At 39.0% G+C, this 27,995-nt stretch overlaps 1 protein-coding gene across 8 annotated transcripts in view; it reads left to right on the top strand.

Moving 5' to 3' along the window:
• The window catches only part of SMYD3 (SET and MYND domain containing 3), a 384,781-nt gene that overhangs the window by 294,212 nt on the left and 62,574 nt on the right, over nt 1-27,995 (top strand). For all 8 annotated transcript variants that reach the window (XM_040551207.1, XM_040551201.1, XM_040551209.1 and 5 more), the window contains 3 exons: nt 2,180-2,247; nt 4,467-4,569; nt 16,497-16,607. In XM_040551207.1, the coding sequence (XP_040407141.1) occupies nt 2,180-2,247; nt 4,467-4,569; nt 16,497-16,607 (282 nt within the window). The remainder of the gene's footprint in view (nt 1-2,179; nt 2,248-4,466; nt 4,570-16,496; nt 16,608-27,995) is intronic.

The following is a 27,995-nucleotide window of genomic DNA, read 5'->3' as shown; positions in this document are numbered from 1 at the left end:
CTTCTGCCTATGTTTAATCTAAAGCCTAAATACCTTTTCAGATGTGGTCCTGAATGCTTCTGATTCCCAGTCTCCTATGTGAAACCGCAAATAATTAGAAATTAGATGGTATTGCACTACTTCACTGGGATATTGAGATGCAACTGCATACTCTGAAAATATCTAAACTGGAGAAGTTAAAAAGTGCCTCACAGAGAGCTACTTCTGAAAGACACTCTTGTTGTCTGAATCTCAGAGCGTCCATTCATCTCACATTTTTCTTTACATATACCCTATAAAAACCTAGTGCGTGCTTACAAAAAGCAAAAAGTAAAACTCTTGTGACTTCTGTGTGTGAAACTTTTCACACAATAGAATGCATACCTATATTAGGAAATAGTCTCTATAGCTCTTAATTCTATAACTCCAACATTCAATGTTGTTAATATAAACAGTTTTATGGTAATAATAGGAGATCTGCAAGGAAGAGGGATTCATTTACTTCTAAGAGATGTCTGACCTCTGCTACTTCGTAATCCATTAGAGAGCACTGAGGTCCACATAAGCTGGCTTTCTTTCTCTTTTACCTGGAAGGCATTATTTTTTCAATAAATACCAAAATCAAGTCAATATTTTTAAAACTACTATAATTGCCACTTTAAATGGACTAATCTTTGCTCAGAAGTTGTCTGATACTTTGTGTCCAATGCCAGTACGAAAGAAATAATTAAGATGTATGCATTTGGTAGTTGATGGGGAACATTTGAATGGGTTACATAAATAATAGACCAATCATAGTATTGTCTAACTGTTTAAAAATAAATAAATAAACACAAGCCTTACTGGATGTACATTTAAATTAAATTAACATTGCTGTCAGAATTTATGAGAAATTTTGAAAGAGGGTTTCTTTCTCACCTTATGGTTAATGTTTTCATAAATAATAATTTGTCAATTCTATAAGATAAGGTGTACAATTAAATTGTTCAGTGTACCACTTTAAAATAGAGGTGTGCATTTACTGTTCTGGGCAATTATTCTATGGATAAAACTACAACTTTCAGGTCTCATTTTCAGATCTGTCAAATCATACTCTCTCATTTCTGTTCTAAAGAAAATAAATGTCATTAGTAATCTAATGTTATGCAGAACAGGCATAGGACTTTGCATAATACTTGCAGGTACAAGAAGTCTTTTTCTACATCAAGTATTTTATTAGTATGTCATTGATAACTGACCAAGAAATAATAAAAAAAATATATTAAAAAAGCAAAGAAAACAGTCATGTCCCTTCCCCATCTTCCCCACAACAAAACCAACAAAAATTAATTGAGACGTATTAAAAGTTCATTAGGAGCTGCATTCTGCTTCTTGTTTAAGCCCATGAAAGTGATAGTTGCTAAGCATTTACAAACTTCTGATCTATCTTGGAGATGAACACCAAGACACTTCAGGCTGATATTTTGGGGTTTGGCTGTATCTTCTTGCAATGAACTTTCATTTTTCTCCACTGTCTTCTAAAACCAATTTAGTTTTGTATGAGTGTACAAGGGAAGAATGCACTATAAGCTGAATATATGAGGCAAAGTGAAAGATTATATTTCTCTTGAATGATAATTTGAAAATGATTTTTATGTGATCTTATACATGCAAACCAACATATCCATAGTGTGAAAGACGGACTATTGCACAAACTTTATATGTATTTATGCCTATATCGCATTGCCACAGTCAAGGCTGCTCTTTAATTCAAAACTCTGCCATGTATGTTCTTTGGGCTCTAGTAGTACTCATTAAAAGGTCTGTGACAGCCTGGCATCAATGGAGTACCAGCATGGAAACAGCCGTGCTTTTCATCAGCCATTACTGTTATCTGCTGTGTTGTTTCTAGGCTGAGCTTCTCAGCCACTGTATGGGCTTTTTTTTTTCCCCTCTGAACAGGAAAGTAGGGCCTCTGCATGTGTTTAACCCCACATTTTTGCAGGATACTAATATTTCTGCTTCTAATTGACTGCAGTTTTACAGGAGAGTGTGTCCCAGATGTGATTGCTCTAAAATGAAGGAGCGCCAGTGTTGGACTTGGATGTTTCCCATCCAATTACCAGTTGCCCCTTCGTTTTATTTTGAAAGATTTTTTCACTTGACTATGGAGTTTCCAAGTTACTCTGGTAATCCTGGATTTTTTCCCTTGTTTTCACAGGTGACCTGTAACTGTTTCACCATCAGTAACGGAGAGATGCAGGATGTTGGTGTTGGCCTGTATCCCAGGTACTGTGAACACTGTTTCATTCACAGGCAAATTCTATGTTAGGTTTTCTCCTTTTTTCCTAGGTAGCTGTAAGGGCCATCAAAGTAGCAGGTAACATGTCCAAACAAGAAACTGGGAAATGGGAATAAATTGTACGAGAATGAAAAAAATCATCAAGTTGAAAAAATTCTTAATATGTCCCGATTACAGATTTAAAACAGTTTAAATAGGATATGTCTTTAGATTTTATTTTTATTGAGGTGGTAGTCCTTTCTAAGTAAGAAAAAATGCTAATATTAAAAACGTATGACTAAACATTCCTAACAAGTAAAAGGAAGTGTGTTCTGTGTTGCTTTGGAAGGCAGATATTCTGCAGCCAAGAGTCTTTTGAATTGGCAATTAAAAGAAAAATATCGAATATTAGCAAATTACCATAACTAAGAAACCAGTAAAGTGAAAAGATAAGCCCCTTGAGAGATAGATGTTAGTATTTGAATTATTTCTTATTTGTATTAGTTAAGAAGGATGTATGCGGGAAGGTTTTGCCTTCATAGATGCCTGCAACTATTAATGTGGAGCACGTACAATTGAGCAGATAAAATATAATTTTCAATTTATTTTTTTGTGAATACAGGGTTCAACCATGTTGTCAGTATCTAAAGGGGCCTGTCATTGTTGTTGCTTTTCCTACTAATGTCATGTGTGCAAGATTTGACTAAGGACAAATGAGGCCTACTTTGTGGTAAAGATAAGGGAGAGGCTGCTAGGAAGACATGGGAATTAGTATTACAAAAAATACAGAACGTTCATCTGATTTCATAGTGGAATGGAAACAAATCTTTTCACATACTTTGAAAAAAAAATGGAACAGTATTTTAGAGAATTATTATTAGTAGAAGGTTTTCTTTTGGTTGAAAAAAAGCCCCCGACTAGGAAGATAGTGGCTATCTGTGTTCTGTGATAATGCCCTGTCGGGATACAAGAGACCCTTTCCCAGTTCAGTTCACAGCAGCTTTAATTTTGCTGCTTCAAAACGTTCTGAGATGGGAAAATTGTGAACTTAAACTTCTGGTTCCCAAATTCTAGGCAAATGTCCTTCCATCTGGGCTGCAGCATGTAATAGGGTGAGACAGTCTACACTTCCAGGTGAAATTGTCATTATAACCATTAGAGTTTCCACAAGATGAAATTTGATTAAAAATGCTTCGTTTAGTCTCATTAAAAGGTTGTATGTTGTTGCATGGCTTGATAGCTTCAGCATCCCAATATATTTTAAAATAGATAAAATCCTGTGGTACCCCTTTGCATCATCTTGCCAGCAGGAATTGGCCCAGTGATCTCACTGAAGTGAAATGGAGACTGTCTCCCAGAGTATGCTATTGAGTTTGTGTGGAGACTCACCACTGATATTTCATGAGGCTTGAAGGGCTATCAAAAGAGTTAAGGTCCTTTTTGTAAACCTTTAAGAGTCAAGAACTGAATAAATATGGTTTGGTGCAGGGCTGTGACCCTTGGTAACATCCTCCATTTTGTCAGCAGCATTGGGGATCCTGAGTTGGTGAATCAGGCAGATGGGGAAAGTAAATAAAGGCAGCCAGAAGATGGATAAGCCGAAAATTTTGCTTCCAGCCTGATGATGCCAGAAATGGTCTTTCAGTGGGTCATTCCCGAAGGGGAGGAGACATCAGACCTGAGTCAGCTATGAAACTGTTCTTGGTCTGGCAGAGTCAATTGTTTCTCAGCTAGTGAAATGTGGAAATCAGAAGTACATGGAGGAGGATGTTCTTATGTGGCCTTTTAAAAGAGGGAAGGTCCCACTAAGGGCCAAGTTAACTGGTAAGGTGTATGTTATTAGTGCCCTGAAACTGAGCAGAAGCAGCAGAAATAAGACACAGTTCTACTGGACAAATCTTTTATTCTGAACTGTTCTAGGCTGCCTCGTTGTCAGCTTGCCTACTTTGTCCTCTTCCCTGAGAAAGGCCTCCAAGAGAGTCACTGGGAGTCCATCTCCTTCCTCCCCTGCAGAGTACAAGGAGGGCAGGAACACGTAAACAGGTCCGAGCGTGGTTCCTATTACAAGATTTATATTCATTGCTAAACATTAATTTTTCTCCCCTAACCAAGAGCAGCTGATTTACCAGGGATTTTATTTGATAGCTATTTTTAAATGATGTCCACTGTAATGGCAGTGAACTAAAGTTATTTCTCTCTCTTTCTCCAATTCTACCACCCTTTACAGCATGTCTTTACTGAATCACAGCTGTGACCCAAACTGTGTGATCGTTTTTGAAGGATACCAGCTTTTACTTCGCTCTGTCCGAGAGATCCAGATTGGTGAAGAGGTAATTAACTTGTCCTCCCTTCCATCACAGACACCTGCAACAATGACATCTCCCTAAATAAATTCCAGACTGCAGGGCCACCAGCTTAATATTTTGATGATATATTGATGCCAATTTCTAGCACATAGCTATCAGGGAGAAAATGATAAATAGAATCATCTCTTCACACTGTCTGGGCCCCATAATCATTACTACTCATAAATCACCAGCAGTCTTGATAAATTCTTGTTCCTCCTTTCCTCCTTTAGGCACTTCATTTTGTTTGTATTTGGATGTCTTTACCCTGATGGAAACACTTAGAATATTTCTGGGTGGAATGCAGTGTTCACTAAGTCAGGGCAACAATAAGCATTTGTCAGGCTGTAACCATGCTATTGTTGTAAACCTTTCATTGACAGTGAAAGTAGCAATGTGAGGTTTGTTTTCTTGTTCATTTTACTAGGAAAGACTTCAAAATATCCCTCTCGAGAGATTTCTGCTTTTGATCTAAGTTATTGTCAGCTTTGTTTTTAAGACAGCATTTGTATTTCTTTTGAAAACAATCATTTGTGGCTAGGTAACCGTTTCAAAGGAACTGTCTTTCAGAGCAACGCAATGCAGAATTTGCTTAGTATGGCCTGCAAAAACAGGTATATACGTAACTTCAGATGCACCAATGACCTATGCAGGTCTAGCTCTTGGTTATTTCAAAATCATGATCTTGTGTAAATGCAGTTCACGTTTGTGCTTCAATCACTGGGAAGATGTTTATGTACTCTAATTTAGCAGCAGTACCTCCTTTTCTCCCTATAAGTTGTTTTCTTTTTTTTTAATGCATCCTTTTTCTAAGATATGTAAATGGTAAAATATATTTGTAGGCAAAATAGTGTGGAGAACCAACAGAAATGCTTTTGCTTGTTTACTTTACCAAGAGAAATCTTCTAGGATGCAATTTTGTAGACCTAGTAAGTGTAGCCATTATTCTGTCTGGCATTCTTGTTCAAGCCAAATTATGTGTACTTTTCTTGCATTTTATCTATATATCTTTGCTTTCCAATTCACCAAGATGTGTTATTTATCTAAATATACAGTGGTTTGTAATGTTTTCCCAGGATGTATTCAGGTAAATTACTAGAGTTCTAAAATCTTATTTTTATGTACATGTGTATATTTTTCCAAATAAATTTTGTAAATCAGTTCTTTCTAACAAGCAGCTTTTGCACAGTGGAAGAGGCACTCAGGTAGCCTCAGAGTGGTTCTGGAGTGAGAAGCGAAGTAGAATTTCCTTGAATGTATGAATGTCACTTGGTAGTGCTACAGCTGTGAAGCAGTGAGCCAAATTTCACACTTCTGTGTGGGTTTATGACCCACAGAAGTCTTCAGGTTAAAATCAGTGGCGGAATAGATATCGTGCAAGTTACAAGTCGTTTGTAAGGCTATAAATATAAATGGTAAAACAGGGCAGCTAGAACCACTTAGTTTACAGTGACTTGGACAGCTGCATGAATGTGAGCTTTAAAATGACTGCACCTTATGTGAACATATCATTTTCTAAAAAACTTTTCCTCAGAAAGTCGGAATTTTCTTTAGAGCCCAGATTCTGGTTTACTTGTTGCAATAATTGCTCCTAGTTTTGGTGCTTAAAGGAAAACTTGCCTTAAAGAACATCTAAGATATATATGTCCTGTATTAAAACGAGTGCTATCTTGATTTAACTGGAAATAAAAGTTGCGTCTGTGTTTCTTTAAATAAGGATGTGTCTAAGGAAGAAAAAGGAGCATAAGTGAGAAAGATGCAAAGTATGCATTAGTTTAGATCTATTAGGGGAAGATGAAGGGGAAGAAAATTATGAGGGTATATATACAAGTTAGCTGTTTAAAATTATTTTCAACACCCAATTAAGTTTCTTCTTATGCAACCGCTATTGTTTTTCATTCTATCTGTGCTCTGCATGCTAGCTGTGGTAAAACTCCTTTCTACACTGCCTTACTGCTTGCCTGCAGCAGGGTGGGGCTCACTTTTCTTACTAGCTGTGTATTGAATTTAAACACCCGTGCAAATGGAACCATGTTACCTGTTCTGGCCTGAATTTTCCTTATATTACTGAGGTCATGATCTGAGCCAATAGGAGAGAAAATAAATGTTAGGGAAGAATCTGATTGAGTTTTCTGAATAAATCAAGTGTTCTCAGATGATATCATTGGTGTTGTGTCAAGCCACGAGGCAACAAAGAATCTTAAATAATTATCAGCAGTAGAAAAGCAGATTTATTCTGGAATCACACTTATGCCTCAATCATACTTTAGAGTGCTTGTGCTATGAACAGTAATTATATTGATCATTACTGAAAAAAATGTATGCAAGACTATGAAAAGCTCAAAATTTTTGTATTTCATGATGGAAGTTGTTCCAGTTCCATTTTGGTTTTGTGTCTAGGTAGACATTGTTGATTTGCATGTTTTTCACAGGAAGCCATGTGGCATTTAGTGGTTTTTAATTAAATTTTCGTTTGGGCTTTGAAATTTGTTCAAGGCCAAAATGTATATCAGGCAATAGGAAATTAGGACTTCTCAGGCAGAAGAAAATGTTTGCCTGAATCCTTATAGAGTGAAAGTGCTAAATTTCATGGTGTTGTATATTTGGAAAACTAATCACTCCTAAAATGCAAAAATTCTACCCATTTAGTCCTTTTTTGTGGTAAAGACAGTGTTGCAGTCCTGAAGCACTAAGAAATTATGAGTCATGAATGTTACTTTTTCATAGGATCTGAAATAAGTGATTCATGTGTAATCACGTGGTTTCCAGAGCTGAACCTTTAGGAAAACAAAATGTATTGCAGGAATCATAATAAAATACTAAAAGTTGGCAAGAAAGAGAATTGTCTGTTCCTTACATTTGGTTTTGTAAACCAAAAGTTCAGATTTATCTTCAGGTAAATTGTTTGGATTTTATATTAATGTGGTTCTGTGGAATTGCATGATTTTTGAGGGCAGAAAGTTACCATTTTAAACAAAAACATCGTTTTCCCCTTGGCTTTTGACTGTGAATGCTTTATTCAGTGTTCAAAATAACAGCTTTCATTTCTTTCATTATGTAACTCATTCATTTGTTTAAATGGCATTTATAATCCTCAATAAATGTAGAATTTTTAAAGTGAAAATTTGGCTCTGGTAGGAAACTTCCTTTAACTTTGGTAGCCGTTTGTTTTTTCTTCCTGTCCTGACTTTCATTCTCTTATAAGTCACATAAGGCTGTATGGATCTATATTAATACCCCCAAATTCTAGTGCTTGACCAGCTCGCAATGATCACTACTAAATTTAAGTATTTTCTGTTCTGCATCTGGCATGAGTGGAATAAAGCAGGTAGGGACAAAAGAAGTGAAAGGAAAACAAGGCTTCAGTGCAATGATTTATCTCCCATGCATGGATGGGGGAGGTTGGCCTAGAAAGATTCTCCTAATGCTATATAGACTCTACCCTGTACCAGGTTTCTGAGCATAATTGTATATAATAGCAGGAAGAAAGAAATAAGGATTTTTGTAGAGTTTTTATTCTACATGTCCCTACTTAAAAAGCTACAGGACTTTCTGAAACTTGCTTCCAGCAACTCAAAACTAATTATAACACCTTTTTCCACCTCAGGATAACAATAGTTGTGATGCTATCAGAGCTTTTGTTTCTTTACGTAATATTGCTTCAACAGTATATAAAGTTTTCCCTTTCTTACACTTTGCAAAAATGAAATTTACAGATTGCAGAGAAAGGATATGGGGAGAAATTATAAGGCAGCAAAAACTGTTCACCTTAAGATCACCAGGGCTCCTTCAGTAATAAGGCAGCCTATCAGCTGTTTTACTTCCTCAAAAAGACAAGCAGCCTGCTCTGAAGAGGTCTTTATCATTTCACTGCCTGAAGTAACAGTTTTAAATAGCATCAAGATTTGGGCTATAATTTCAATTGATTTTTTTTCTTCATTACTGTGTCTACCTAGTGTTTTGCAAATCAACATAAGTTCATTTTGCCTATTCTCCAGTCATAAGTTGCATAGCTATGGTTAGTTTAGTGCATAGCTCAAATCAATTAGTCCTGCTTAAGAAACAGAATGTATTAGCTAAGGTTCAGTTCTGCGCCAAAATGGGTGCATGGTTTCACATCAATTTCAGAGTTCAGTTAGAGCAGATTTGTATCTTTCCGCAGAAAGACGCATAACAGATGGTCCTCTTACGGTGCAAGTAATCTTTTTAATGAATACTAAATAAAATTCATAATTTCCTATGACTAGCAATAAATATCTTCTTAATAGGTTTTCAACCAAGATGTATAATATTTCTGTTTTTATAATTCTATGAGGTAAAGTTTTATATCTTTGTATTTGTCACATTACATTTCTTTTAAATAATTTTTTCCTTGAGTTAGAAGGCATGTTGATCTCATATGCCAAAACAGAAAAACCACAGCCTGTTCACCACTTACATAACTCTGTCTCAGGAACAGATGTTTGTACACAACCCTCCCTAAGACCCCAAGACCGATGACTGCAAAAGTAAGATGACTCGCTTTTTTTCTCCTGCCATTTGCATTAAAATAATTGACTTGAAATTCCTACAGAATCCTCCATCTAGAAATTTTGTAGGTTATAGCTTATAACAAAAAAAAAAAGTAAAAAATCATAAATTAAGTCCTCTGCAGCATGGCAGCACTGGAAAAATTTGTCCGTGTCATTTGGCAGATGAGGAACATGAGAAACAAACCACCATACCCATCATTAAAGAATTTCTGTGTCGAAGAAAGAAGTAGGGTTTAGACAGTGATGCATTTCCAAGGAGAAAGTCTTGAGTCAGTAAGTCTCATGGCTGTTAAATAACATTTATGAAGGCAGAGGACTATTTAATATATATTCTTCAGTTTGAGGAAGAATATTTACTGCATTCTTTATAAGCATTGCAATGAGGAGGCAAGCTTTGGTCAGCTGAAATAATGTTTTAATTAATATCATACAACCCACATGCAAATACCATTAAGACAACCTTTGATAAATAGGTATATTTCATAAATATGGATAACTTAAATGAGCCTTGCATCTAATGAAGGGATCCAAAAATTAAAACAAGTGTAGGAAAGAGACTTGAATACAGAATTTTTATGTTTAAACCATTAAATGGTTAGTGTAGACTTAGTCACCATTAGGTTGGTCATATATCTAAATATCCTAACTGCGTTTTCCCACTCAGTCTGCCAGCTACAAACATCCTTTTCACTTATGGATTTCTCCTGGCAGGAATGGGAATTTGGACTTGGGCCTCTAATGGCAAGAGTGACCCTAAATCATTCAAATGTTAAAAGGAGATGTCAATGTGATGAAGCTTCTTGTCTTCCTCCTTCTGCCTAGTCATATGTTCAGAGCAGGTATTTAAGTGACGTTCATATCACAGAATCATCTAGGTTGGAAGAGACCTCCAAGATCATCTAGTCCAACCTCTGTCCTAACACTAACAAGACCTCCACTAAACCATATCACTAAGGGCTACATCTAAACGTCTTTTAAAGACCTCCAGGGATGGCGACTCAACCACTTCCCTGGGCAGTCCATTCCAATGCCTAACAACCCTTTCAGTAAAGAAGTTCTTCCTAATATCCAACCTAAACCTCCCCTGGCACAACTTTAGCCCATTCCCCCTCGTCCTGTCACCGGGCACGTGGGAGAATAGACCAACCCCCACCTCTCTACAGCCTCCTTTAAGGTACCTATAGAGAGCAATGAGGTCTCCCCTGAGCCTCCTCTTCTCCAGGCTGAACAACCCCAGCTCCCTCAGCTGCTCCTCGTAAGACTTGTTCTCCAGACCCCACACCAGCTTTGTTGCCCTTCTCTGGACTCTCTCGAGCACCTCCATGTCCTTCTTGTAGCGAGGGGCCCAAAACTGAACACAGTACTCGAGGTGCGGCCTCACCAGAGCCGAGTACAGGGGCACAATCACCTCCCTAGACCTGCTGGCCACACTGCTTCTTATACAAGCCTGGATGCTGTTGGCCTTCTTGGCCACCTGAGCACACTGCTGGCTCATATTCAGCTGCCTATCAACCAGTATTCCCAGGTCCTTCTCTGCCAGGCAGCTTTCCAACCGCTCATCTCCCAGCCTGTAGCGCTGCTTGGGGTTGTTGCGCCCCAGGTGCAGGACCTGGTACTTGGCCTTGTTGAACTTCATACAGTTGGCCTCAGCCCATCGGTCCAGCCTATCCAGATCCTCCTGCAGAGCCTTCCTACCCTTGAGCAGATCAACACATGCACCTAACTTGGTGTCATCTGCAAACTTACTGAGGGTGCACTCGATCCCCTCATCCAGGTCATCTATAAAGATATTAAAGAGGACTGGCCCCAGTACTGAGCCCTGGGGGACTCCACTAGTAACCAGCCTCCAACTGGATTTGGCTCCATTCACCACAACTCTTTGGGCCCGGCCATCCAGCCAATTTTTAACCCAACAAAGCGTACGCCAGTCTAAGCCATGAGCAGCCAGTTTCTCGAGGAGAATGTTGTGGGAAACGGTGTCAAAAGCCTTACTGAAGTCAAGGTAGATCACATCCACAGCCTTCCCCTCATCCACCAAGCACGTCACGTTGTCATAGAAGGAGATCAGGTTCGTCAAGCAGGACCTACTTTTCATAAACCCATGCTGACTGGGCCTGATCGCCTGCTTGCCCTTCAAGTGCCGCGTGATGACATTCAAGATAATCTGCTCCATGAGCTTCCCTGGCACTGAGGTCAAACTAACTGGCCTATAGTTCCCCGGGTCTACCCTCCAGCCCTTCTTGTAGATGGGCGTCACATTTGCTAGCCGCCGGTCGACTGGGACCTCTCGTGATAGCCAGGACTGCCAATAAATGATGGAAAGCAGCTTGGCCAGCTCCTCCGCCAGTTCGCTCAGTACCCTCGGGTGGATCCCATTGGGCCCCATCGACTTGCGTACATCCAAGTGCTGTAGCAGGTCGCCAACCATTTCCTCGTGGATAGTGAGGGCCACATCCTGTTCCCCATCTCCTTCCACCAGCTCAGGGTACCGGGTATCCAGAGAGCAACTGGTCTTGCCGCTAAAGACTGAGGCAAAGAAGGCATTGAGTACCTCAGCCTTTTCCTCATCTTTTGTAACTAAGTTTCCCCCCGCATCCAGTAAAGGATGGAGATTCTCCTTAGTCCTCCTTTTTGTGTTGATGTATTTGTAAAAACGTTTTTTGTTATCTTTGACGGCAGTAGCCAGATTGAGCTCCAGATGAGCTTTGGCCTTTCTAATTTTGTCCCTGCACAGCCTCGCAACATCCTTATAGTCCTCTTGAGTAGCCCGCCCTCTTTTCCAAAGATTATAAACCCTCCTTTTTCTCCTAAGCTCGAGCCACAACTCTCTGTTCAGCCAGGCTGGTCTAGTTCCGCGCCGGCTCGTCTTTGGGCACGTGGGGACAGACCGCTCCTGAGCCATTAAGATTTCCTTCGTGAGGAGTGCCCAGCCTTCCTGGACTCCTCTGCCCTTCAGAACCTCCTCCCAGGGGACTCTGCCAACCAGTGTCCTGAACAGCTCAAAGTCAGCCCTCCAGAAGTCCAAGACAGCGGTTTTACTGGTCCCCTTCCTGACTTCGCCAAGAATAGAGAACTGAACTATTTCGTGGTCACTCTGCCCAAGACAGCTCTTGACCACCACATCTCCCACCAGTCCGTCACTGTTGGTGAACAGAAGGTCTAGCGGGGCACCTAACCAGCTGCGTCAGGAAGCTATCTTCCACGCTCTCCAGAAACCTCCTAGACTGCTTTCTCTGGGCTGTGTTGTGCTTCCAGGATATGTCTGGGAAGTTGAAGTCCCCCACAAGAACAAGTGCTGACGATTTCGCGGCTTCTGCCAGCTGCCTGTAGAACTCCTCATCTGTCTCCTCATCCTGGTTCGGTGGTCTATAACAGACCCCCACCAGGATGCTTGCCTTGTTGGCCTTCCCTCTGATCCTAACCCAAAGAGACTCAACCTTATCATTCCCAGCCTCAAGTTCCTCAACATCAAAACACTCTCTAATATAGAGAGCCACACCACCACCCCTTCTGTGCTGCCTGTCGCTTCTGAAGAGCCTATAGCCAGACATTGCAGCGCTCCCGTCATGAGAGTGGTCCCACCACGTTTCCGTGATGGCAACCAAGTCATAGCCTTCCTGCTGCACAATGGCTTCCAGCTCCTCTTGTTTGTTACCCATGCTGCGTGCATTAGTGTAGATGCACTTCAGTTGGGCCATTGCCTTCTTCCCCGGCTTTGCCATTGTTCCCCCTGGTACAGCTCCAACAAGCCTAATTTCAGCCCCGTCCCCCTTCTTTCCTAGTTTAAAGCCCTCTCAACGAGCCCTGCCAGCTCCTGGGCTAGGATCCATTTTCCCCTTAGAGATAGGGACCCATCTGCGGTCACCAGGCCGGGTGCCGAGTAAAGCGCCCCATGGTCAAAAAACCCAAAATTTCTGTGTTGGCACCAGCCTCTGAGCCACGTGTTAATCAGGTGGGCTTTCCGAGTCCTCTCGGTAACCCTCCCTGCCACTGCAGGGATAGACGAAAACACCACCTGTACTCCCGCTCCATCCACTAACCGTCCCAGTCCCCTAAAGTCCCGTTTGATAGCCTTCGGGCTTCTCTCTTCAGTATCATCACTGCCAGCCTGGACTATCAAAAGAGGGTAGTAGTCAGAGGGGCGAACCAGGTTGGGAAGCTTTCTGGCAACATCCCTGACCCTGGCCCCAGGGAGGCAGCAGACTTCCCTACGGGTAGGGGGAGGTCGACAAATAGGGTCCTCTGTTCCCCTGAGAAGGGAGTCGCCTACAACGATCACCCTTCTGTCTTTCTTGGTGGAGGCAGTCTTGAGGCGTGGAGTCGGCTTCCTCGCCCTAGGCATCCTCCTGGGTAGACTTTCTACCTTGTCCTCACCCACCGGTCTCTCAAGCTCCAGGGCCTCAAATCTGTTATGTCAGGGCACCTGGGAAGGTGGGGCCAGTGGGGGGGGGGCGTTGCCTGCAAGGTCGAGCAGGGACCTGTCTCCATTCCTCCTCAACTCCTAGGTCGCCTCCCTCTGCCCGACAGCGACAGGGCAGGGGGTCCACCCCCATTTGGGGTGTCTCACCCCGGTACCTCTCCTTCAGGCCCTGCAGGGAGTTGCTCCACCAGTCTATCTCCCGCTCACACTCCCTGATAGCCCTCAACCTATCCACCTCCTCTTCGAGTTCTGCCACCAGGCGGACCAGGTCATCCACCTGCTCGCACCTCACACACACGGTGCCTCTGCCTCCCTCAGATGGCAGCAACAGGCTCAGACACTCCCTGCACCCAGAGACCTGAACTGCCGCATTGTTGAGCAGGCGGTCAGTCTGGGTGGTTACAGACTTTCTAGAGAGAGCGCTCTTTCACTGCCATTCAGTAGCCTTTGAGAAAAGAAATTACTGATTTCAAACTTACTCCCTGCACATGTGCAAAAAAAAAAAAAGAATGAAGCTGAAGATACAGCATGGCTGTGTTTTTTTTTTTTTTTTAATGCAATATTAGAACTGAACCCTGCCTTATGATGGCTTTGACAGTAATGAAAAGGTTTAAACCATTCTCTCGTGTATTTTGGGAAAAAAAAAAAAAAAAAAAAAAAAAAAAAAAACTAATCTCAGACACAAGACTTTTTTCTAGAATATTCAAGATGTCTTGCATGGTTCCTAAACTTGATTGCATGCCTCTTATTGCTGGATGCCGCCTGAACCTAAATCCCAGTAGGACGTTGGTCAAACCAATGATCTTTTTTTTTTCAAAGAGGGTAAGAGACAGGGAATGGGCCAGTGTGGGGAACAACTTGGACAGAAAACACTTGTGAATTGCAAGAAGGCGTGAGGATCAGAAGAGAGGAGAGGACAGTTGGGCTTGGAATGGCTGAAGGGTGAAATTAGGGCTACAGCTTGACAGGAAACTGCTTCGTGAGAAGGAAGAGAGGCAGATCTTTTTTACCATATCAGAGAGGATGCAGAGTAGGACCTGCTAGGGGAAGAAATGAGGACAAATACTTGGTGGGGATCACTGATGATGATTGAGAAACCAGAGTAGGGAAACAAGGACTGTGTTAGTGTTAGTGATCAAATATGGGGAAAAGATGTAAAATGGGGCATACAAGGGAGGAAGAAGGGCATATCTGGGACTAACACACTGACTAAAATCAGTCCATTGTCTAAGAATGGCTATGTAAGGAGCTAGAAGTGAGGGTTGGAAAGCAGGATTAGATAACCAGGTGTGGAGAATAAGACTAGAAAATTATACAGCGGCAAAGAGAGAACAAAAAGAGGGACAGATTGGAGAGAATGGGGTAGGAGAGTTTGGCAGAAAAGAATGGAAAAGAAATAGGCAAAATAATTTCCATCCATTCCCCACAGAAAGCTCAGAGGGAAGCCTACTGTTCCCGTGTAAAGGATTAGTACAGGCCCGTTCTGCTGTCAGCCAACAGCAGTGAAACAACTTCCCTCTCAACTAGATCACAAACAAGCTGTGACAGAACATTATTTAGAAAGCAAAGCCGAACAAAGTTCTCACACTTTCTAACTTTTGATTATCTGTGGAACTTGAATTTCTCTTTAATGAATTATACAATTATTCTTCAATTATGAGGCCATATTTTCTTTTTTTTCCACAGGCTTTCTGCTTATTGACTTTACCATCTTTGGAAAAAGTGCTTGAATTTGCCATCTCAGTAATCCTTTAATACAGCTCTCCCTCAATAAGTAATCAAAGTAAACTGTAATAATAAATGGGGAAAAAAAATGCAAGCATTATTTTAGTTGCTAGTTAATTGCTCGTTTAATTAGAATACTCATTAGTTTTCAAAATGCTGACTCTGACAATGGATTTCGTAGTCATTAGTACAAATCGGTCAGGTTTTCCTGTGATTTTTTTTGAGTGGACTCTCATGATTCAAGTGAGAACCATGTGAAAATTCTCCCAATTAGTTTAAGTGTTTAGGCTCAGAATGAAATAATGTGACCTGATTTTTTAGCTCTGACCTCTATGGAGTGTTTCAAAGTGTGTTGGGTGTATAGTGTAATCACTCTGTAGTGTGTATATCTGAATGCTGGTCTGAGCCGGGCTGTTATTTTGTTATATTCTTTCCCTTATCATTAGTTTGTGCCTTAACAGCACTTTAAACGTTTGAAGAACCCTGCAAATGGTTAGCATTGTAAAATTCCTTCTGGCAGGCGTCAAAATGAACAAACTAAAGAGTTCTCTTTTAAAATGGCACAAATGTAAGCATTTTATTTTATTGATCATTTTAATAAATTTTCCTTGTCAATAGTTTCAACAACTATGACTGCAATACTTCTGTGCTACTTTGGTCATGAAGAAAACATCACAGACAAACTAAACATGGGAATGACATAAAAGAAGCTTTCTTCAGGCTCAAATAGAGCAAAAAAACATTTGCAAGAAAGTACAGGTTTCCCTGAGACAAAATTTATGGAGATAGTTGGATGTTGTATTACACCGATGTGTACACACATTATCTTTAGAGCTAGACAGAAAATGAGGTTCCATGCACAGGGAATTCAGATGCTGAACTTCCTTTCTTTTTTTCCTCTATTATGTATTTCTTCCTCCAAGTTTGGATAAAAAGCTGCAAGAGTTGTTGGTTGATTTTTTTTCTTTTTCCTGAATTAAAAATTTTAAACTATATTAATCTGGAATAGTGAAAAAGTGTTCCTCTATGGAATTTATATTTGGCCTTTTTTGCTTTTGTAGAAGTTGTCTGGTTTGTTTGTTTGTTTGTTTCCCTAGGGAATAATCTGTTAAGATAAAATTTCATTTTCTGCAGGAAGAATGTTGTATCCAAAAATATTACCTTAGCTATACTTTAACCAAATATGGAATTTTTGTAAAACATACCAACTGTGCTTTTGTATGTGCTACACACAGCTCACCATCAGCTATATTGAATCACTGATGCCCACCAGTGAACGCCAAAAGCAACTGATGCGCCAGTATTGCTTTGAATGTGTGTGTCATCTCTGCCAGGATCAAGAAAAGGTAGGTTGGATAAAGAAATTCCTTGTCAGTGAAACAGAATTTTCCAGAATTTGTCTGTCAGCACCTTCCCTTCCTTTATGTAATACTTATCTTTTGCTACTAATTGAATGGCCAGAATACAGAAAAAAAAATGACCTCTGCCCTCAGTCCTGCTTATGTTTCTATGAAAGACAACTGTGAAGGAAATTAAAGCAGGAGATGTTGACCACATGATAAGAAGAAATTTTTGCTAAAATATGTGTTCTTCATAAACCTAGGAACCACTTTCGGTTCTAAAGTGTGGTTCAGATTATTTTGGGATTCAAGGACCTCAGAAAATGAGAGTCAACATAACTTTAAGATGAAAGGAAAATATTTGTTTTTTACTATTCAAAATAATAATCTTGGAACTGAAACTACTTCTCTGATGCTAGAGGAAGGCTGCGCTTATCCTCCTAACAATGTTAAATTAATTTTGACGAACACCTACATCTACAAATTCTCAAGAACTACCAGACATATTCAGGAGTTGTTAGAGCTAGGCTACATTCAGGGTGGTGAATCTCCCTGGACAACTATTTGTGGCTTTGTGCTCTTGTTTGCAAGTTCTTGGAGCAGCATGTCAGTAGCTGCAGTAGGTAAAATTTTGTTTTTCGTGACCTTTAATTAGAGTTCAGCCTAGCCTGGATTAATTATTTTCTGGGTTCGTTGCTTCATATTTATATAGCCCAGCCAGACTAATTCTGGGCTCCAAGCCTGAGGTGAGATCAAACAGAATATGCTAAATGATGCCAGCTTCACAGCAGTTCACCTACTTTGTCTCTCTGGTTATGTGTACGCTTGTTCCTATTTTCAGAAATGCCTATTTTGGATGAGTCAATATGCCATAGCTAAATGTGCTTTCAGTAGATCAGAGATGATATGCAAGACATTAGTGAAAATGATTCCAAGGAGCATAGTGTGATTCATAAAGTAATTGCTGTACAGCAAAAAGATTAAAAAAAAAAATTAACCGCCAACATTTAAAAACTTAAAGGGAGTACAGTTGTGTGAGTGCATAATTTTGTTCAAGCCAGGGTACACCAATTAAATACATAATGTATCCTTTGATTCATCAGTAAGCATTTCAAGAAAGAGACAACAGAAAAGTTTCAGGCTTATGACATAATACTAAATGACTTCCTGTGCATGTGCAAAAGTTGTTGGCATTTTGTGCCTGGTAAAGATTGCTGCGCTGCTGTTTGGAGGCAGTGAAGGAAAGCAAAGACCTCTGTTTGTCTTTCCTTTAAAAATGCTCACTCAAGTGCCATGAAATCTCAGATTAGTTTTGGGGAATGGCATCCCAACACAGATGCAGTGATGATTAAGAAACTTAAGCATGCTAAAGAGTCTTTAAGGATTGCTTAACAGTCTGTGGAAGGGGAGGCAAGTGGTGGAAAGACCATTCAGCACGTTGTTTTAAGAAACAAGATCCATAGGTTGGCATACACATCACTGTAAGAGCCAACGTACCGCACCTACAAATATTGTAGTGAAATTATAATTATAATTGTAGTGAAATTAATTTGTACTTATAGTAATAGTTTCATCAATAGATTTAAATTAAGTAAAGTTTTTTTTTTTCTTTTAAATTTTTAACTGTGGTTTGAATTCAACAGATTTTTTTTTTTACATTTAGCAAAATTCCCTGTGGGGATGATACTGCAAAGTGTTTGGAAAGCTCCTTCTGATTAAATTCTAAAATTCTGTAAATTTTTCTCATTGTTACCATGTAAACACATCTTCGAAAGGCAAGGAATCTCATGTCAACATTGTTGATGTCTGTGAAGAAGACCCCTTTTATCCTTAATTTCAGTTTAGGATGATTAGATATAATCTCTAGTAATCCTCATAGTACTGCATTTCATTGTTCCGCAGCAGAGATTTAATCACTTAACTGTTTACATGACTGACTTGGAAACAGATACTTTTCTTCCATTGATCTCAGACTCTGTGTAAGATGGGAGACATCTAACACAGAAGCTACAATGGCAGAGAGTTTTATTTGTTTATTTGTTTTGTTTGGTTGGTTGTGTTTTTTTTGTTTTCTTTTTGAAATTACAGAATGGCTGGATTTAAATGCCTTAAAGTAATCAGTTGGCAACATTATTGAATAATATCATTTCTGAAATACCACTGGTATTGACACAACTTCGCAAGATATTTTTGGAACTTTTTAAAAGGTGAAGTCTGTCGACAGAATAGGCAATGGGTGCAGCTCTGGGTCATCAAGAGTGGAATATTCAGCACTGTGAGTCAATAAGTAATAATAGCTAACAGTAATTTTCTGTATTACAACGTTGCTTTGTTAATATGATGGGCTTCATCAACAGCAATCTAGTTCCTAAATCTTTGTTATAAGTAAAAATGCAAGTTCCAGTTTGGCTAAGAAATGCTATATGCCTTCAAGTAAGTTATTGGCTGCTGTTGTTTTTTTTCTTCATTTTTTCCCCATTTATATTCCAGCTATAATTATCTCATAAAAATGCTAGAATTCCCTTTCTAACACATATAGAGATTGTAGCTTTTTGCTACTCCCAAGTTCTAGTCTCGCTGAGCACGCCTGCCAGCTGCTGCGCAGCTACTAGAGACCAGTGAAAGCAGACAAACCACTCTTGAGATGCACACATCCATTTAAAGCAAAACTACAAATCAAATGCTTTCCATTGTACCTTTTATTCTACATCTATTGTAATTATTTAAAAGTGATCCTGAAAAGTCTGTGGGAAGTATACATTAAAGTTTATATGAAGGGCATATAAACCTTATATGTATTTGTTCTTGCTTATTTATAAAAGTACTTTGCAAGTTTGTTATTAATGAAATTCATGTCTCTTCTGTTATATTTTCTTCAAACTTGTTCTTTTAGTCATCTTCTGTGCTCAGCTGAAGAAGGAAGGATGGTATCAGGTTTCTGTTCTCAGATCAGTCACTGACTTCATAAGTGACCTTGGGTAATCCCTTTCATTCAAAAGCAACCTTACTGTTTTCTGAGACCTTGCCCTTATTCTTCATAATTAGTGAGAAGCTACCATTTTAATTGGAGCTGGCCATATTTTTGACTAAAAACCAGACCAGTCTGTCTAAACTGGGGATCATTTTTTAATGAATATTCTGTGATGCTCTGTTTTGCTCAGTTTCCCCATATGCCACACGAGGACTGGAATTCTTAATTCTGCTGAGTATTCTGATGTACAAATAATGCTAGAGAAAGATGCTGCATTTTCCAAGATCCTTTAGCTTTGAGTGCTGGATTTGCTTTAATAATTCCTTGAAGTGGAATGATTTGAGGTTTGTGTGTTTTGTGCAGTTCTCATTCTCATATGGTTATCTTAGCACTATAAAAAAAAAAAAAAAAGTCGTATTTAACCTCAGAGAGAGCTATGTGAACAAATAACAGGTTTAGCCTACAGAATGCTGTTAGTTTCTCCCATTTCATTTAGAGGTCTAATCTAAGCCAGTTTTTAGCCTGCCTCCATATCCAAAGAGACGGAAAGCACATATCCAAAGCACATTCATACACTCTTGTAGTAGACATCTATGAGAACTAGACTGGATACAGAAGGCTAAAGGAAAGCCTTCAAACAAATACCCACGCTTTAGACAGATGAAGTTAGGTGAGATAAATTATGTTGCTCCATAAAGTATGTATAAACACAAAATCAAGAATTGCATGATTGTCTACCTGTGCTAGCTGACATGGATAGCACAGAGTGTAGTTGCACGTACATATGTTTCAGTACCCTACCACCCACATTGTGGGCAAAATCTGTTCACACAGATCACTTTGAGCATTTATATCTGATTGCTACTGTGGACATATTTATCTTACAGACAGTTTTACCATTTCTTCACTGTTATTTGTGCTAAAATTGATTAAAGTAGGATAGTGGTTACATAGTACTACAGTCATGCAGTTTAACTGTGTATAGAATCATTTAGGTTGGAAAAGGCATCTAAGATCATCTGATCCAACTTTTAACCTAGCACTGCCAAGTCCACCATTAAACCATGTCACTAAGCACTATATACAAACAAGAGTAGTGTCAAAGTGTTCTTTTGCCATTCTAGGTTATGTGATTCTGCCAGGACTCTTTTTTTTTTTTTTCAGGTTTTTGATGAGCTATGATTTAAGGTGCAGCATGTCTGTGGAGAAATTTTTTTCATTTGTCATTTGCGTGTAGTATAAATACGTGTAATATTTTGTGCCATAGCTGTATAAAACAGCAAAATTCACTCTGACACCACCAGTGACTTTCACATTCACAGTCACTTTGTCTTTATGGTTAGCTTCTAACCAGAGCAATCTTCTCTAATTGCTGCCAAATTACAGTTCACTTGCACAATTGTCTAGATCTGAGTCTATTATATGTTAAAGTTCGCATCTTCAGGTATACTTATGCACCACCCCATCCACAGTGATCCCGTTCAGCTGCAGCTGATGCATGCTGACACCCTCAGGGTGAGCAGATATAGTGCTAGAACAAGTGGAGAGGTCCTTAGCTGCACAGATGCCCTGCCATTAACTATTGTGTGAGCTAATGTTCCTCACTGCTGTTGAGAGGATTTCATGATGAATCTCTGCTTGCATTAGTTGTTTTCTATGTGCTTGTCCCACTGCCAGCACAGCCATGGACAAATCCAGGTGTCTAGCTGTCATCAAGGGTGAGAAAATAGGCAGGCAAATAGTGACAGCTAGCTCTAGCTTTGGATCTCAAATGATTGGGCCCCAATGTCAGCTGCTTTTCAACTCAAGGAGGTAATACCATAATGCTGGCCGGTCTCTTTCAGCAACTGGTTCAGCAGCCTGGGTACTGATTTAACAGGAGACGAGAAGCATGTGCTAACACACCAGTGTAAACAGGTTAAGGTAAGATTAGGACAATCCTTTTGGCAGCTCGTTCTGCCCAATTAAATGGTATGAACTGCAAATCTAACCAACATTTTAAATTGATTGATAACAAACAATTCAGTAACTAAAAGAGGGAAAAAAGACCTCTTTTTAAGAATGTTTGCTGACTGTCAGTACTTCAAGTTTTTGCTGCTGTAATGTCTTCAGTTCATTGTATCTCTGACAGCTTTATAAATTATTATTATTTGCTCCAGACATTTTAAGATCAATCTACACCGTAATTCGGAAATGCGTTCCTTCCTAAAAGCTGAACTCTTGGCAGTGAATTACCATCCCAGCACATAAAAGCCCCTTACTTTAATTATAATTAAAGATGGGATTACACCGATGACAAACATTTTAAAAGGAGAATTTTTTTTTCACAATCACGAGCCAGAGTATTGTTCATATTCTACATTTTCAGCCAAGGATTTGAGGGAGATTTGTGCTTTGCTATGAGTCGTCTTTCTTCTTTGGAGCCAGGATTTAATATTTTAGTCTAGCTTGGTTTTTGGAAGTCTTTTATTTATTACAAGGTCAAAAGCAATGGGTTTTGAATCATTTTTACATTTGTCCAGTATTTGATAGTTGCCAAAGCTAATAATAACATAATGCCAGTAAGTACTTTATTCCGTTAATCAGTTTATTGCTTTGCTTAGTACTCGCTCATATTGCATCCTGAGTTTTTTAGAGAACATCACAAGTCCAGTTTCCAACTCAATGACACTCAAAATTAGGTCACCTGAATACCAGCCAAGCCATCTACATGAAAATGTCACCTACGGTTCTTTAGCTTTTGCACTTCCATGCACTCACCAGCTCTTTTTTTTTTTTAAACAAAAGCAGTAAACAATCTCCTAAAGCTACTAAATGTTTTTACTTTTGTTGTTGTCTGAAGAAATAATGCAACTGTAGTTTAGGATTGTCATTAAATGCAAATGCTTGTTTAACTCACTTGATCAAATTTGTTTTTTGAGCATACGTCTTTGGTTGATTTGTCTCACTGAAGTTTCTGAGAGAAATGTCAATGTGGCCAAGGATAGGATTTACACATTTTCACCTTTTATCTTTATGTTTTTTGTCTTCAATCACACTGAAGAACATGTGCTTAAATCACAGGGGCATTGTTACATGAAAAATACTATTATTGACTGTTGTGAATTAGCATGTAAAGGCTTCACATGAGATTACTGTACTATTATTAGTACAGAAATACACCCCCTCCCTCAGGGAATGTATATTTAGGACACAGGAAATATAAAGTAATCTGTTAAGAAGTGCCTTTTTAATTGGCTGAATTGCCAAGTTCTAGAAGTTTGTGTCCCAGCTTCCACAATATTTACTTTCAGGTATTTACGTTCCCACTTTTCCAGCTATAATGAAAGATGAGATCTCCAAATTGATTCAAAAGATGAAGGCTGGGAACGAAGGAGTAAGCAAGATTGTCAAAAACAAGTCTGTTCATACAGATAGCTGAACATAAAAACCCTTGATCAAAGCAGAGTGAAGTAGGAGCATCTGTATCTCTAGGGATGATTCTAAGGTACTTGCTATTTAAAAGTACGTTTTAAAAAAAATCAGGACTTTGTTCCAACAAAAAGCTGGTTTAGTAGACCTACTATCAGAGTTTGTGGTATCTTATTTTATAAATACTGTGTTCTTTCCTCATCTTTTTACTAGTTTACCCCTAGAACAACCTTTGAAACAAACTACAAATGAAAGTCAAGTCACAGCACAGCCATATTTCACCCACCCACCCTTTTGGCCCAACATTAGTATCACCAGTGCCTTCAAAAGCCAGTGGCACTAATTAGCTGCTCATTGGGACACAGTGTAAATTTTTTCCATAGGTGGTTGGCTGATTAACCGTTCCTTCCTTTTGGCAAGACTTTTGATAGTGACTTAAACCCTGGATCAGTTCCTGAAACCCCACAATCAGTCCAACAGTCTTCTGTTTCCTTTCAGGGATCTTTCCCTCTTGGGATGTGTTTCCAAACAGCCAAGGACAGAGGGTTTTTTTGTTTGTTTGTTTGTTTTCCTAGTGCCAAAAATGCCACAAAAAAACAAAGCAACCTTTTCTAATTTCTGAGCTCTTTTGTTCATTAACAAAGGCATCATCTCTTCAGACTCTTAGCATTTCTTACACTACTTCTGAGGCTTCTTCCATCTTTCAACATTTTTTTGCCATCAAAGGGCAGTCCCCCAAACAATGCTAGACAGTGACGAATGGACTGTGATCATTCTTCGATGACAACTTACCTCTCCCAGTTACTTCAGGACTGCCTCAATGTGCTTTGGTCATGACTTGGCAGAAGTCAGCCAGAGCTCACTTGGGTTGTCAAAGGTCATGGAAAAGATACCGCTGTTCACATAAGTAGACTGGAGTTCAGAGCTGTATGCAGACTCCTTTCTTGTTCAGGGGATACTCGGTAGGGAAACCACTATCAATCTAGTCCAAAAATGTTGTTTTGGAGCCAACATAGGAGTTGGAGCGTGGTGCTCTCCAAGGAGTCCAGCTTTCTGCTCATCTGAGGGGAGAAGAACCTCACTCCTTTTAGACCCAGCCGTCTGAGAGGAAATATAAATCCTTTGGCAGATGTTTTAAGCAGAAATATTCTTTTTGCCAAGGGAAGAGAGTCTGCTCCCACTGCTGTTTCAGGCTGTTGTGGCTACATTTAGGTGCCCAGCTATTAATGTTCCCCTTTCCAGATATCCATCTTCCTTGGAACTGTCGTTAGAACTAATTACTAGTGTTAGGATTTTTCTTTTCAGATGGTGTCATTCATATAGCATTCACTCTTCCATCTCTGCTGAATGATGAACAGAAATAAGAAAAGTCTTTCTCTTTATTTGCACTCCAAAATAAGCATAAAGAAGATAGAATATGCTGAGAGAAATAGCAGCTTTTTTAAAAAAATAAGATTAGGTCAGACAAATTCCAAACCCTTTTTCCCAGAGTGATTCTGGAAGACTGTTTTGCACTTTTTTTTTTTTCTAAACAGATACTGAATGTGGTGGTTGTTTATACTCCTTTTAAAGAACCTAATTACTCCATCTAAAGTTTCTGCATTTGATAGTTGACAGGAGAAATTAATTTTGCTTAAGGAATTTAAGCACATTGTTAATACACTGTCAGAGGACAGTGCATTACAGCCCAGAAATGTTATGAAAAATTGTCACTGTGCCCTAAAGGAAGCAGCCTGACGGCTTTGTTACCTCTTTGGGATTCCTAAAAAGGTATTTCCACAAAAAATTATGATTTGATTCATTGTAAGACAAACCTTGAATTCTCTTTCAGTGAGGTTACTATAATAACTTGTGTATAATACCTCGTGACATCCAGCTTCAAACACTGATTTGCAAATATATTGTTGGGTTAGAAGAGGCTGGGATTGCTTGAGGTGTGTGTCATCTTCCAGCTAAAGGGGGGCATTCTTTATTTGGAATATGCACTAGATATAGGTGGAAGTACCACAATGAGGGTGGTATTAGGAATAGAGTAGAGCAAGTGAGAAACTAATTTAAAAGACTATCATCACAATGTGTCCAACAAACAGTAAGTAAGCAGGAAGTCACTAACCGATTAAATTTAGGGAAAGGAGAACATGTTGAGCCCAAATATCCATTTTAGTTAATATCTGAATGAAGTTGATATTTGTTCTAATAACCCAGAATATTAAAGGTTGGCATACAAATCAGCTTGTGAATATAGAAAGTACTAGATTATTATATAACTCAGAATAATTTGTATGTATTTAAGTGAATACTGTCCTATCTTTTTGGATTATTTAATTTATTCAAAGACTAAACATTAAGGAAAAGAAAAAAAAAGTTTTTTATTTTTTTATCATGAAGTCCTCTGACACCTATCAGTCAAAGAAAATGTGTGGTGAAAGGTTGTAACATATATCTGCAGCTTGAAATCAATAATCATATATATAGTTCCATTTAAGGAGAACATAGATTTGTAAACCTTGCAAAAGGTATTTATATGACAACAGAGCAGTGCAGTTGTTTTGACTGAATTTTTTTTAGGAGAGGTATGTAAAAATATGGAATTATTTATATTAAAATGTAATCAATATATTCATTAGTCACACTAGTCAGAAGTCCACAATATATACTGTAAATGAGAGCTCAGTATTTCCAGATGTCTCTGAGTGGAGACTATACAAATGCAGTTCCTGTCAGGGGAGAGGACTGTTGGAATTACAGTAAAAACATTTCAGTGATTCTGGAAGGGCCAAGCCAACCAAAGAGCCATGAATGCAACATTCTCTCAAATATAACAACAACAACTGAGCTAAAAGTCCTTAATCTAACTCTCAAGAGTCTTCCACATTGTTCTGGGCATTATCAAGACCACTTTGTAGGGCCAACTTCAAGAAATACCCATTATACAAGTAAAATGAAAAAGATGAACTCTTCTTTAGAACGTCTTGCTATGAAACATACTACAATGATTCATATAGCTCTTATTTCCTATGTCACATTGTTGAAGTGTGCCCCATCCCTGGAGGTGTTCAAGGCCAGGCTGGGTGGGGCCTTGGCCAACGTGATCTAGTGGGCGGCATCCCTGCCTATGGCAGGGGGGTTGGAGTTAAATGATCTTTAAGGTCACTTCCGACCCGAGCCATTCTATGATTCTATGAATTGCATCTTTCCCTCAAGTTGTCTTATTTAAATAAAGATGGCTTTCCTGTTAGCTGCCTCTAAACTTTTAGAAACTCTTTGCAAGCTAAATGTTATTTTTCAATGGTTGATCAATTGATCTATTGATTTAGGCCCAGCCCCTGTGGCAAAGTCATCAGGTATCATGACTTCGTTCTAATTTCTTTTTGACAGTGCAGTTTTTCAAGTTTTGGGGCTTTGGCTGAGTTCGTAGAAAGCACTATAGACAAAGGCAAAATCAGGCCCTTCAGTGCCTAAATCAATTCCAGTCATTAACTAATATCCTCCAAGGTCTATTAAAGAAAGAATGAGCTCATGTGAATAGCAAGGAAGTCTGTAACTTTTGAGATTGTAAAGCCACAGACTGCCTGCTTTGGAGTGAAAAACTGCTATTGTAAGCAGCGTGCCATATGAATTTCTTGCCAGTAATTTAATTAATATCATAACAATGCAGTAACTAAAACTGTAGCTATAAATTTTGCATTTGTGAACTTCATTTTTAGACTTGAATAGGAACTTTTCGTTGTGTAAAAGGCAGCAAGCTTGAAAAGGCTGAATTTACTCTAGCCATGTGAATTACAACAGAGGAATGTGTGAATTGTTGACCTATTGCAGGATCGCCTATTATTTTCCACAAGATTGCTCAGTAAATTGTATTACTCAGGCTGTTGATTACACAGCAGTGACTTGAACTGGGGAGTGTGGTAGAACAGTGAATCACAGCTTTGCACAAGATTTACTTGACCACAATCTTTAAGAAAAAAAATGCTGCTGCATCGTATTGCTTTAGAAAAGATAGGCGGCTGTCTTAGTGCTGACAAGTGTTGGTCATAAACTAAAGTTTCTACTCTTTCTTTGGCAATATCTAGACAACTAAATTTTACTTTCAAAATATGTCTGTATGTTAAAGTTGCAATATTCCCAAGCACAAAAAAAGCCATTCTGAGCTTAGAGAGATTTTGATGTGATTCCAGCTACTGCCTAGTAACACAGTAGTTTGAATCTATAGGCATTTGTTATAGAGAATAAAGATACTGTGAAGTTGGATTACTTAGTACATTGCATTTCATTAATGAAGGTTGGGTTGCATGTTTAGAATATGAAGTGAGCTTCTTCTCCCAAACCCTCAACTGAAAAAGAAGTTTTTAAAAAAGAGGGGTTGAGATACCATGCTTTTCAGAGGGGTGAAATATCCATGTGACTGAGAAAAATATTTTAGGAGAACAGTATCCCTGTTTTCTAAGCAATGAGTAAAGTCCTTAGTGGACTGTACTTACCAGGAGACAGAAAAATAAATAAATTGCTAGTACTGTGAACTGTTTTGGAAAATTGGAAGTCCAATATAGATGATGAATCACCAAATAATATTGTTCTGGCAGGTCCCATAAACAGTTGTTTACATGTAAGTCAAGATGTGTAACTCTCTGTACAGGTTTGTAAACTAGGCTACATCTCTTTGCTTTGAATTACTGTGGCTAATCACCAGCGATTGCTGAGACACGTAAAAACTTGTGCTGCTGGCTCCTGTTGACTGCCATTATTACAATAGCTATTCAAAGAGTAGATAAAGTCTCTGAGAATAATTCGTAGGCATTATAGTAGTTTCCATGTTACTATGTCATTTTATAGAACGTCCTCTTCACACTCTGGGATATGGCCATTTTCCTATTTTTCATGACAGTGACTAAAATGTCAGCATTATTGAATCAGGATAGTAGACAAGTAGAAAGGTACTGGCAGCAGCTTGTGTCAAGCACCCATTTGCTTTACAGAGCAGTTCTAGCTGCTTCCTTTAAAGACTGGAAGAA

Source organism: Cygnus olor, chromosome 3, assembly GCF_009769625.2.
Source record: "Cygnus olor isolate bCygOlo1 chromosome 3, bCygOlo1.pri.v2, whole genome shotgun sequence".
NCBI lineage: Eukaryota > Metazoa > Chordata > Aves > Anseriformes > Anatidae > Cygnus > Cygnus olor.
The sequence above is the reverse complement of the archived record's forward strand: the minus strand, read 5'-3'. Positions and strand labels throughout refer to the sequence as shown.